Raw genomic sequence first — 13,560 nt, forward strand, 5'->3', positions numbered from 1 at the left:
GAAACTACATATCATATTCAGGATAGGAGTAACCCTGGGGAAGTGGGAGGGGAATGGAAATGGGGTGAAGGTCAAGGAAACCTCAATTTTTCTGTAATGTTTTTATTCCTTAAAAAAAGACAAAGTAAATATACCTAAATATAACAGCATCCAAATCTGAGTGGTGGAAACACTGGTGTTTGTTATATTTAATGCCTGGGACGTTGTAGCTACTCAGTGAATGTTATTTGTTGAATGAGCGTGCCTTTCTGTATTAACAGTTCCTCCAATGAACATACAAAACTCTCAAGTTAGCACATCGTGCTACAAGAGCATAGAAAAGAAAATGGAGAGAAGTGGGGAAGGCCTAAGAAATGCTTGAGGAGAGAGTAATTGCTGATCTATGCAGATCTCTACCACCATACATGAGACTTATGGAAAATATGGCGTGCAAGCTAAAGACATAGTCCTATCTCCATTTTACCTTAATGCTCTAAGGTTCTGGGTGAGTATCCAGAAAATGACCTTGAATATTTAGTTCTTTCCAGTAACTACTGGAGTCTCCTTTTTGTCTCCCAACATAGACACTGGGTGGTGCTGCTGTCCAAAAATTCTGCTCTATCCTGGATTTATTACTTCAATCTAAAGACGGGTATTTATCTAAGTGTCTACTGTAGACCAAGCAAGGTGCTCGGGATTAGAGATATATAGATGAATAGCCTCAGCAGATTCTCCTCTGATTACACTGCTACCATGTTCAGTGGCTGAAAAATTAGAAAATGTGACTTTTACATAGGAGCGTAGCACTGTCACAGAAATGCCCCGTTGTGGGAGTGAATGATCCTGAACTACCCACCCTTTCCATGAGCACCCCTCCTCCAACACCCGGCCAAGGATCAGAACAGACATTGAGCATCACTCGTTGTCACCGCATACTTAGGGTCCTTTGAATATAAAAAGCCAAGAGTACCTGATTATGGCTCCTTCAGCTTGGATCTCGGAGTTTTGGACGTTCAAAGCTAACTGGGTAAAATATGTCTGCTTATTGTAGAGGCCCCTATTATTGTGGAGGAGTGAGTATACCTGGGAGGAAGGGAAGTGGACTCTCAGGATGAAAGTAGTGGGAGAAGCAGGGCAGGTAGGCCAGCCACTGATCCCTTGGGCAATCAGTGGGCTTGGATGGGGTCTGGATAGGCGGATCTGGTATGACGTTATCAACACCCAGTTGCGAGGGTGAGGTCCTGAGTGGAGAGGAGACAGTAGACTGAGGTCAGCAAGTCTAAATAGGTGGGAGGGGCCAGGAGGCGGGTCTAGGATCCCTTGGTCAATCGGAGAGGACTGGGGAGGGGTCTGGGGGCGGAGTCTGTCACGCAGCTTATAACTGCGGGGTTCCGCATGGGAAGGCTAACCTCGTCCTGTGTACCAAGCGGTCTCAGTTCAGCGGTCTACCTTTCACTGGTCTTCAAGCCTTCGGGTGAGGACGTGCGGCCCCGCCAGAGCCAGAGGACTGTGGGGACAGGAAGGCGTGGCGGCCGCGGGGCTGGCGTATTGGGCCTGCTGGTATTGGAGGGGCGGGGGTTGGGATGGGCGATTAGTATCTGCGCCTCCTGGCGAGTCCGCGCCTTTGTTTTCGCAGCGTCGCCTTCTGCGCGCGATGCGGAATCCTCCCTGGGTCTGTCCCTGGAAGGTCCGAGGGGGGAGCCCCCAGAGCGGCCAGTCCGCTGTGGCTGCAAGTCCGAGGCTGAGGGGATGAGGAGTGTGGGGCTCGGAATGGGCCCTCTGGGGCTGGCCCTTCGCTCTCTCCCCTCCCGTGGCTGTTAGGTTGGACTGGGCTCCCGACAATGATGATATTTATTTTGAAATGTAAGCAGATTGCTGCTAACAAACTGGTCTATGCACCCAGCCCTGTTATTAGTATTTGAAGTCCCTGTTTCTCCCCTCTGGAGATTGACGGCTGATCGCTTGTCAAAGGAAGGTCTTAGGGTGACCTCGACGGAAGGGAGGCATTCTGGGGACGTCTGGCTGCTTGGGGGCCTCTCAGTGCTAGTTTGGGCACTAGACGTGTCTTATCCCACCAGGGTGGGGCCAGGCACGCGCAGGAGAGCTCTGCTTTCTGGGCTCAGGGGTCTCCTATTGTCTCTTCTGGACAAACCCGGAATGACCACATGGCACCTCATCTCCTAGCCTCATCTACTACCCTCTCCTCTTGAGGGGAAAATATGGTGAAATAGAAATGAGCTCTAGTTTATCCCATTCTGCTGAAGTTCTTGGTTTGATCATAATTAGCTGTGCCGTCTTACAGCGTTTACAAACTAGTGCCATAAGGAGTTATTGTGAGACATGTAATTAGTTATGACTGGATTTAATCCCTCCTCTTATTGTAGCCCCTTAATCTACTGTCTTTGGGCAGATAAAATGGAAAGAAACTAGTCCAATTTGTGCTACCCCTTTTTGTGTGCTGCTCCCTAATCCCCAAGAAAAATGCCACCCTCTCATAGTAATTGAATACAAAGTGAACGTGCTCAAATAGTGCTATCTCCTTACAAATTCATTAGCTGGTTAAACCCAGTCCTTATTTTTTCTTCTATCCCTATCTGCTCATGTGTTTCTATCACCTCCATTTTACTTTTGCTGTGATTTTAAAAGTCAGACATATTGGCTCCCGGTTTCTAGAACATCTTGGTTTCTAGTGCATCCTGATCCAATGGCATTTACTGTCTATCAAAAATGGGGTAATGGGCTTCCCTGGTGGCGCAGTGGTTGAGAGTCCGCCTGCCGATGCAGGGGACACGGGTTCGTGCCCCAGTCCGGGAGGATCCCACATGCCGCGGAGTGGCTGGGCCCGTGAGCCATGGCCGCTGAGCCTGCGTGTCTGGAGCCTGTGCTCCACAACGGGAGAGGCCACAGCAGTGAGAGGCCCGCATACCGCAAAAAAAAAAAAATGGGGTAATGATGTGGGGTAATAAAAGTATTCTAATAAAAATATGACTTTTCTAAGATCTGTTGCTGTTTTCCTGTTGAAAATCAGCAGGTAAAATACACATTGATATTAAATGTGAGAATTTTGGCTGTTACTCCTTAGTGTGATAATAGTTCTACCAGATAAGTTTTTTTTATGGTTTTTTTTTTTTTTGTCTTTTAGTCAAGATGAGTGATAAGCCAGACTTGTCTGAAGTGGAGAAGTTTGACAAGTCAAAACTGAAGAAAACTAACACTAAAGAAAAAAACACTCTTCCCTCAAAGGAAAGTAAGTCATGGGGACTTTCTGAGACAAACAATGGTGAAAACTAATAGGTTCAGTAAATAAACTCTTCTAGTAAATTTTACCACAAAGGAAGCAATAACCAGAGTACGAATTATTTAATGTATAACATTTAAAAATATCAAATAATTGCCTTTTTTACTTTGCTTATATAAGTAGTTCTCACAAAATAGGCCCCAGTAGTAATGGGGGAATTTTAAAAAGCTGGTTTTTGGTGGAAAAATACTAAAACCCACATTGAAACCAATCTTGGAATATTGGACATAGCATTAGAAACATCTTAGTTTTGTCCGATTTTTGTTATTTGGCATTTTTTTGCATCTAGCTATTTGGGTCTTTGATCTCATCCCTAATGAGCCATGCAAACTGTGGTTTTGGCCTTCTCTACCTGATGACAAGATGAGGTGAGCTAATCAGTTTAGTTATAGGGTATACTCAAGTCTCCCAGGGTTCAAGGGATCAATTTTGCCCTCCCCGCTTACAGCCTGCAGGAGAAACCCCAAGCCAAGGGAAACGTTTTGTCATGTAGCATTATTTGAAAGTTCCAAAGTTAGTCAAAATTGTCTGAAATGGCATAACTTCCTAATTGTATAGTGATAGATAAATCTGAAGAAAGTGCTTCACATGCCCCCCAGTCTCAGAGTGATCCATGGTAAAAATGGCAACGGCATAAATCTACCTCTCAAATGGGGAAAAAGAAACACACAGTTGAGTCTAACAAACGTTCAGCTCATTAATTTGCACACACACATACCTGACTAAGGATTTGTGGGTAGTGCCTTGGCATTCTAAACTTAAAGAAGGTATGGCAGCCTCCAATTACTTGGCAAGGAATTCTTTTGGAAGAAACTGAACTTAATCTTAGGTAAATACCCTCTTAATGATTTCTTTGTGTTTATTTTTTCCCCAGCTATCCAGCAGGAGAAAGAGTGTGGTCAAACATCGTAAAATGGGGATCTCCTTGCAAGAGCAAATTTCGACATTGCTTGAGTGTCTTGTTTTTGGTAAAACTTTGTAGAGATTTTAGGCATCTTCTGATGTCTTCTCACCCATAATCCCTGGCTAAGAGGTCAGGGGTAGCCTACATTCCCTGACATTCATTTTAAAACTTCTATTGGTGCATAAATTCCAGTTGGCAGATGCTGTCAATAATCTAACCGTTGATGACCTTTGTGCTTGTAGTCTTTGCACCCCCTACCGGATAAGCCACTCTTAACTTTCTACAATGGTTCCCTCTATTGCTTTATAATCTTCATGAAGTTGCATGCTTTTGCATCTTCTCACAGTTTATTTTCATTTGTAATGGAGAAATGAAATATAATCAGTATGTTTATAATAGGCTCCTGTGGTTCATTCCTGGTGGTCTTCTAAGGAATGAAAGTGCACAAGGGTACTTTTCAGCCAAAAAAATGGGTGCAGGAAAGCTGCTTCAGCAGATTTGGCACATGGGAAAGGCCCTCCTCTGTCTGATCTGGACAGAGGAGGGCCTTTGGGGATTGTGTGGCTGAACCATACTGACTCCATTTTGTCAGCTCCATCTTAGTCCACAGTCCTAACTCCTCCTCTTTCCACGTGACTGAGCTTTAGCCTAATTTACAAGGAGTGAGTCCAAGCCAGATGAGTTCCCTATCAACTTTTACCCTTGCCTTCATCTGATATGAAACCTGGAAGAGTGCCTTTTGCTGACATAGATGGTTAATGGTCATGAGGCCCCTGGGGAGAGGAAAAAACTCCTAGTTGGTGCAGATGTGCTTCTCTCTTGGTAGTCAGATTCTACTTTAGTTTTGGCCCCTTTAAATTCCCCTGTACCCTTTTTGGCAGTGCAGTGCAGCTGTGAATGCCTCTGGATTATCTGTCTGCCCTATCTACCATGCCTGTATGTAAGTTACCCACAGGAAACTTCATAATTGCACTTTATGGAGCTGCTCGCTTCATTTTTCAGTCTCAAAGTTCCTTCTCAGTTTGCAGGATATTATTCAGTATGTCTGCCTCCCAACAGGGATGCTAAGTGCTTTTTCCTTAGAGTTGGAATCATAGAGATAGAGAAACTTGGGAGAAGAAGTCACGTGGACTAACTCCGTTATCTTAGAAATGAGGAAATTAAAACACAGGGTCTAATTTAATCTTCTAAGGTGTATAAGGGCTGGAATTTTAGCTGGACTCTTCTTGCTTTTTGGAAAGTGCTTTTCAACTAAAGTTAGGGGTCACCCAAGGTTGGGGTTGAATGGGGAAGGGGGCAAGAGACACTTGCTAACCCATACTGTGCTAAGCACATCACATCTTCTATCGAGCATAAACTCAGACGTCTGATAACCTCTAATGACCTACAGTACTGAACCTCTGGTTTCATTCTTGTTCTGAACAGAATTCACTGTCTTATGAACCAAGTATTTTTGGTGTTTGTGGTGAGCATAAGTGCTCTGGACTGAATTGTCTCCCCTTCAAAAAATTTCATATGCTGAAGCCCTAACCCCAAATGTGACTGGATCTGGAGATAGTGTATTTAGGTAATTAAGGTTAATTGAGACCTTAAGGGTGGGGCCATAATCTGATAGTACTGTGGCCATAAAAGAAGAGGAAGAGACACCACATCACTCTCCCCAACATGTGAGGACCCAACAAGAAGGTGTCTACTTGCAAGCCAGGAAGAGAGTTTTCACCAGAAAATGACCCTGCTGGATCTTGATTTTGGGACTTCTATCCTCCAGAACTGTGAGAAAATTAATTTCTGTTGTTTAATCCACCTGGCCTACAGTATTTTGTTATGGCAAGCCTAGCTGGCTAATATAATAAGGAATACATATAAATAGACGAGTACAGATCACTGCCTTAAAACAATACATTTTTCACTTGAAATTTATAAAAACCAATCACCTGTAATCCCACCAATTACACGTTAACCTTTGAGTGTATAACCATCCTGATTGTGGTCTATTAATATTCATATATTTTCTGACTAAAAGGGATTATGCTGTCCATACCTATTTGCAATCTCAAGTATTATCTTACCACTCCCTTCTAAGAGCTGACATTCTTGAATAATCACTGGGTTTAAAGGAGGTGAAAACTATGGTCTCTGCAATAGCATAAACTTCCCTAAGCAAAACCGGGGGTGGGGGGTCACCTCTGCTCAAATGTCAGTGAGGTGACACCATCACAGGGCTTAGAGTAGCCAGAGGATTTGAGAGTTGGAAGTAACCATGTTGGTCACCAATACCTTACCTCTTGCCTGAAATAATTATCCAATAGAGTTACTCAGCCCCTTGCTGCAACAGGCTGCTTACACTGTGCCCAAACCTGCCTCCATGTAATTTCTATCCAATAGTCCTAGGACTGTACTAGAGTCCCACACCACGTAGTTAATCCCTGCTCCTATAGTTGAAATCAGCAGTTGTGTGCCTGCCTCTATGCCCCTGTCTTCTCCTGATGATACCTCCCGGATCCTTTGGATCCAAATTACATGATGAGGAAACATCCTGGTTGCTGACACGCTCAAATTTGCTCATGATCAGATATCTTTGTATCCTGATTCTGTCATCCCACACATTTGCTCTCCTTTCAACATTGCCATTTGCAAACTTGAGAAAGATACTATACATCCATGATAGATTCAGCAACCTCTGTATTTGTACAGTAATCCACCACAAGATTGGATTTTAGTGGGCCTAAAGGAAAGAATGAATGTTGTCAGGTGAGCTGGGGTTGGATAATAACTCCCACTGTTCAGTTGCATCTGGTAATCATCCTATTCATTGACATTGATTCCATCCTGAGCAGTGTTAAGTATTAAACTTAGTGGGAACATATGAGACGTACATGGTGGCAGGTGAAAGACCAGTAGCTGGTAAGTGAGTACTCATACATACATGAGATAGGGAAAACAATTGCTCACCTAGAGTAGTTTTACTCAGCATTTCTTAAATATATGTGGGGTTACTTTTCTAGCCTGTCTAACCCGAGAAATACTTTTTCTCCAATAGCCATTAGCAGGGATTGAGATTTAGGGCCCTGAGCAAACCACAGTCAAAAAAAATACCACACCAATATTCTCCTCAGTCTCCAAGAAAACACCCAGGAAGGCACTTATTTGCTCAACTCAGGTCACCTGCTCCTACTTTGAGCCAACGGCTGTGGCTGAGGGTCTTCAGGTCCTTCATTGGCTGAGCCAGTGAAGGGTGGAGCTTGGGTTGCTCTGACTAGATGTTCTCATCATCTAGTGAAGCATATTTGCAGGTCATGAAGCTTTGCATTTTAAAAAGCAAAAGTATAGACCAGAAAATAATAGAATCAGATAAATCTGAATGAGTTATCCTAGTTACTTTCAGTTCCTAGGAAGCTTGAAAAAGGTACCTTTACATGAACTTTTAAAATTCTGGACTCTAATATTATGTATTATTTATTTTAATAAATTCCACAATAAGGGTCATGCTGAAAAAAGTTTGTATGGCATATTCTGTTTTATGAATGATGATCCCCTGATTTGGTGCTTGCAATTTCTTTTTTTTTTCCTTAACATCTTTATTGGAGTATAATTGCTTTATAATGGTGTGTTAGTTTCTGCTGTATAACAAAGTGAATCAGCTATATGTGTACATATATCCCCATATCTTCTCCCTCTTGCATCTCCTTCCCACCCTCCCTATCCCACCCCTCTAGGTGATCACAAAGCACCGAGCTTATCTCCCTGTGCTATGCGGCTGCTTCCCACTAGCTATCTATTTTACATTTGGTAGTGTATATTAGTCCATGCCACTCTCTCACTTCGTCCCAGCTTACCCTTCCCCCTCCCCGTGTCCTCAAATGCTCTACATCTGCGTCTTTATTCCTGTCCTGCCCCTAGGTTCTTCATAACCATTTTGCTTGTTTGTTTGTTTGTAATTTCTTATTTACAGCAGTAACGCTATTTCCCTTATTAGTCTTTTTTGTAATGTGAAACCAGATTTATTTGATAATATTTCAAGTAGGACTTTTGTATCCTCATATATAAATTAGACTGCTCAGAAATTTGTTTAGCATGCTTTCTTCAATAAGTTTTATCATCATATTGTATTTGTTGAAATAAAATAGTCTTTTCATTCATAATCTCGAACTATTTAATTAGCATCAGAATTAACTCCTCCTTGAAAGTCTGACCATATACACCCCTGGAAGCTTGGCCATTTGGCTCATTGATGATCTCCATCTCTTCAGTTCTTGTTTATCCTTAAATCCTTGTTTGGATCAATTTCTATAATTTGGTTCAATTTCTATACTATTTTACATTCATACATGTATAAATAACTTTGCATGTATTATCAAAGATTCTTGAAAGCATTGTGCTTTTAATTTTAAAATATTTCCCACTTTATTGATATATTTTCTCTCCCTAAGGAGGTTTCTTAGAGAATTAGGTGAGTATATATTTTTCACCCAATAGATCTTCACCAATTTTAGCCTTTGGAATACTTTTAGAATCTAAGTATTGTGAAGAAAATAATTTTAAACTTGGTACATGGTTAAGGAGGTGGAGACATGGTCAAGACCCATACCTTCAAGGTGGGCAACCTACTAATGGGAGGATAATTGCAATTGCAGAGGTTCTCCTCAAGGAATAAGTGATCCAAGCCCCACATTAGGCTCCCCAGACTGGGGGTCCTGCACCAGGAAGATGAGCCCCCAGAACGCTTGGCTTTGAAGGCCAGTGAAGCTTACTTTCAGGAGAGCCAGAGGGCTGTGGGAAATAGAGACTTCACTCTTAAAAGGCACACATAAAATCTAACAAGCTTGGGGATCTAGGGCAGAAGCAGTAATTTGAAAGGAGCCTGTGTTAGACAAATCTGCTGATCTTGGAGAGCCTCCTGGAGAGGCAGAAGGCAACTGGAGCTCACCATGGGGATATAAACAGAGGCGGCAGCCATTTGGGGGAGCTGGTTCTACCACATGACACTGGTACTGGCAAGTGCTATTTTGGAATCCTCCTTCTAGACTGTTAGTGCTGGAACCCAGCTCTGACCAGCAGCCTATCAGCACCAGTACTGTGACATCTCAGGCCAAGCAAAAGCCCAGGCAGAGACACAGCCCTATCCACCAGCAGGCCTGCTGCCTTGAGACCCCTGAAGCCCACACCTACCCTGGAACCCAGTCCAGTCCACCCCAGGACCTGGCCCAGCTTCACTGGGCTGGAACTAGCCCCAGCACCAACCTCATCCATCAATGGGTAGGCACCATCCCATGATACTCTAGACCCCAGTCCAGCCTACCAGTAAGCTGAAACACCAACTCCAGAACCCTCAGGGCCATGCAGCCCACATTCCCAGGACCCGGCTCCACACACCAGTGAACCTACACTAGTCCTGGGAATCCCTGGGCCTCACCCCTGCCCACAAGTAGGCCAAAACACAAGCTCTGGGACCCCTGGGCCCTGCAGCCAGACACCCCAGGACCCAGCTCTGCCTACCAGGCTGGCACTAGCCACCACCCACCAGTGAGGAGACACCAGCCCCAGGACCATCACAGCCCTTCATCCTGCCATATCAGGACCCATCCCACACCAAAGCAGGCTGGCACCTGCCCCAGGACCCCAAGGGTCCTGTCCCTAGACACCAGCTCAGGACACCTTGGGCTGCTCAGCCAGTGGCCCTGGAATTTGGTCCCACCCACCAATGGGCTAACACCAGGTTCAGGACACCTCTGGGACATGGCCCCTCCCACCAGCAAGTGGACATTAGATCTGGGACTCCCAGGCCTGCAACCACCCATTCCAGATCTCCTCAGGATCATTGGAGTACAGATTTAGGATAAATGAATCCCCTTATCAGTATTATTATTTATTATTTTTGTGGAATATTAGAAAAATCTTAAGAAAGAATGTGAAAAAAGGATATGGTTCCCAAGGACACCAGGAAAAACTTCCACCAAATCAACCGCAGTTAAATTTCTCTGGATGGGACCTCGAGATGGTCTTATACAACCAGAACATAGTTTTGGAAGTGAAAAACTCACTGCAGAACCATCACAGTTTCAAAACAGAACTGTGGACCCATAATAAAAACAATATTTTATAAAATTACATAATTTCTATTGTGTTCATTGTTGCTTCTTCAATATCCCAGTGTCTGCCCATATGATATACAAATGTTTTTCAGAACTTTTCTTGCACACTGATCATATACAATTATGTGTGAATTCCTGTGAGGAAACTAGGATGTTTTTATTGTGCTAGGTGTGTGTTACATTTAGTAAATCCAATAATCAAACACAGGCATTAGTAAACCAATGTTACAACTGCAGCATATAGGTTGTGAAGGCAGAAGTGCAAGGGTGAGTGACATACATGACATCTAGGAAGGAGAGAGGGAAAATGGGGTTTGATGTTGAAGACCTGGAGGAGAAATGAGCATATGCAGTTATTCACTTCAGAGGGTGATTGAGGAAGATGGATGCCTAAAGGGCAATCATGATCTAATGGTGCTGGCTACTGAAAATACAAATTAGAGCAAGGACTTTACTGCTTAAATAACAAACTATAAGTTCCAACCCTAAGAAAATAGTATTAATAGGACAACCATACCTCATTCAAACTTTTTTCAACATTATCTGTATCACAGAATACACTGTAAAACATAAGCAAAAATGGAAACACATTGTGGAAATAACTGAATTTGAAAGTTCAAAAAACAATTCCTGTTCCAGCCTTTCTGGTAATCTCTAAGGTCATTATTATTTTTGTAAACATTTTATTTACCTCTTTCATTCCTTAACTCCCTAAGAGATAGGGTACAATAATCCAGAAGTTTTTAAAGGTAAAGTGAAGAAACTGATAAGAAAAATCAAAGGTACTACAATCAAACTTCTTTCAACATACCCCATATTCAGAATTATTTAATATACATAAATGAGGAACCAAAAATAGTACACAAATATCTCAATTAAAATTTCTTGACCCAATTTACTTCTCCATATCCCTGAATTCTGAAGTTACTATTTCTATATGTTCAGACTTATCCAATTCTAAATTTTTACATTCTATTTCTTATGACATTTAAAAGACAAAACTTTATGACCCAAAATTATGTATCATAGGATGACAGCAGTGTTCAATGAGAGTAGCTTAAGCACCAGTGTCCACTGGAGCAGCCAATAAGGTCCTACAGCCCATGAGCCACAAGCATTGTCCCAAAGTGTGTGGGGAGGTGAGCTGGGATGAACCTGGGTGTGCTTCCTTGAAACTTCTTTTCAAACATGGTTATTTAGTAATATGAATCCAGAGCTGGAAGAGGAACATCTCTCTTGACCTTTGCATTAAGTTAAGAGAAAGATGGTGAGCAGTAAAAGAACTAAGATGACTTTCTCCGTGTCCTTGCAGTGTTCCAATATTAATATTAATTATATTGTTAATATAATCTAATTTCCATTGAATTTTCCTCTTAGCCCAATGGCTTTTTGTTTGTGTTTCTGTGAGTTATTATTTAATTCAGAAGTAGTTGGTGATTTTCCTGTTACTTTTATTTTTAATTGATTTGTAGTCTCTGATTTCTGTGGAGAAAGAACATGTTCTGTCATGTCAACCTTGGAAATTTATTATGATTTGCTTTAAAACTCAATTTTTGGTTAACTGTGATAAGTTTTCTAATTCTATTGTTAAATTGGTTGAAAATTCTCCTTTGTCTCTCTTTTTTTACATCTTTATTGGAGTATAATTGCTTTACAATGGTGTATTAGTTTCTGCTTTATAACAAAGTGAATCAGTTATACATATACATATGTTCCCATATCTCTTCCCTCTTGCGTCTCCCTCCCTCCCACCCTCCCTATCCCACCCCTCCAGGCGGTCACAAAGCACCGAGCCGATATCCCTGTGCCATGCCGCTGCTTCCCACTAGCTATCTACCTTGCGTTTGTTACTGTATATATGTCCATGCCTCTCTCTCGGTTTGTCACAGCTCACCCTTCCCCCTCCCCATATCCTCAAGTCCGTTCTCCAGTAGGTGTGTGTCTTTATTCCTGTCTTACCCCTAGGTTCTTCATGACATTTTTTTCTTAAATTCCATATATATGTGTTAGCATATGGTATTTGTCTTTCTCTTTCTGACTTACTTCTCTCTGTATGACAGGCTCTAGGTCCGTCAACCTCACTACAAATAACTCAATTTCGTTTCTTTATATATATATTCCATTGTATATATGTGCTGGGACAACAGGGAAAATCAGGGTGTGTGGACACCCTTTAAGGGAAAAGACCTGGGGAAAGAGTAAGAACATCTCTTGGGGCTTGGGGATTTGGAGAGCACATCGGTGAGTGGGAAAATGAGAATGCATCACCTTTTCTTGATTTGTTCTCCTCAGAATTCTGGTGCCTTTGTTTTCTGGAGACAAATAGAGTTGCGAAGCTGCGTTAACAAGGAAAAGGCACACAACATGGTGACGGTGTCTGTTTGGGTCCTGGAACTGCTGTGAGCTAGTAGCACCAGGCTCCACAGCAAGAGTGATTAAGGACACAGGTTTTGGAGTCAGATTAGACCTGGCTTGAAACTCGAGCTGTCCCTCTTACTAGATGTGGTGCTTTGGGTAAGTGACTTGGCCTCTCTGGACCTCAGTTTCCTCCTCTGTTGAATAGGGTCTACAAGACTGTTGTGAGGACTCAGTGAGACAATGCCGATGGAGTGCCCAGCGAATGGAGGTTATACTTATTCTCAGGCCTGAGATTCAAGCCCTCAGGCAACCGGAGGGGTGGGGGTGAGACTTGCTGCCAGACAGCTGTACGGACACGCTCTCCTGGCTGCCTTGGCCCCATCAGTTTGCTTAGGGCTGACAGCGAGATAAGGCTGGATGACTTTTCCCTCCAGAGCCTCACGTTAGTGAAGTGGCAGAGATAACGCAGCTCCGAGTTGTGATGGGAAGTTGCTAGGGAGCAGGTGGAAAGTGCCTCCTTACTTCGCTGGCTTTGGGAATGGCCGACTCAGCGCTTTGTGGGCCAGCTGTTCCTCCTCACTCCCGTGAAGCCGCGGCCCCTCACCCTCTCCCTTTCCTAATCCTATTCACATTCCCAGTCTTGGCTCAAATCCTACCTTCTCTGTGAAGATGACTTGACCATCCCAGCCTACAGTGACTTCTCTCTCCTTGAGCCTCAGGACCTTCAACTTTGAAATGGGTGTACTATTTACAACGCCATTTCAGAAGGGCTGTGATTAGGACTGAATGAGAGAATAGACGTAGCATGACAGGTGCAGTGCCTGGTATAGGCCTACGGTGAGTTCCCTGCTTTTCATTGGCTTTACATTGGCTGAGCCGATCCAGAGTGGTGCTTGGGCCGCTCTGATTGGATGCTTCCAGCATCCTCC

General features: G+C 43.2%; 1 protein-coding gene across 1 annotated transcript; it reads left to right on the forward strand.

Moving 5' to 3' along the window:
* Window positions 1–1,350: 1,350 nt before the first annotated feature.
* On the forward strand, window positions 1,351–4,577 carry TMSB15C (thymosin beta 15C). The gene is made up of 3 exons (XM_060137899.1): window positions 1,351–1,461; window positions 3,122–3,226; window positions 4,152–4,577. The coding sequence occupies exons 2-3, from the start codon at window positions 3,127–3,129 to the stop codon at window positions 4,187–4,189; spliced, it is 138 nt and encodes a 45-aa protein (XP_059993882.1). The 5' UTR covers window positions 1,351–1,461; window positions 3,122–3,126; the 3' UTR covers window positions 4,190–4,577.
* Window positions 4,578–13,560: the final 8,983 nt, after the last annotated feature.

Source organism: Lagenorhynchus albirostris, chromosome X (genome assembly GCF_949774975.1).
Source record: "Lagenorhynchus albirostris chromosome X, mLagAlb1.1, whole genome shotgun sequence".
In the NCBI taxonomy this organism is placed as follows: Eukaryota; Metazoa; Chordata; class Mammalia; order Artiodactyla; family Delphinidae; genus Lagenorhynchus; species Lagenorhynchus albirostris.

Excerpts from the sequence above, each read along its gene's own strand:
- TMSB15C (XM_060137899.1), top strand. The coding sequence starts at position 3,127 with ATGAGTGATAAGCCAGACTTGTCTGAAGTGGAGAAGTTTGACAAGTCA. Across the intron at positions 3,227-4,151 it reads CACTCTTCCCTCAAAGGAAA|CTATCCAGCAGGAGAAAGAG; the intron begins GTAAGTCATGGG and ends TTTTTTCCCCAG.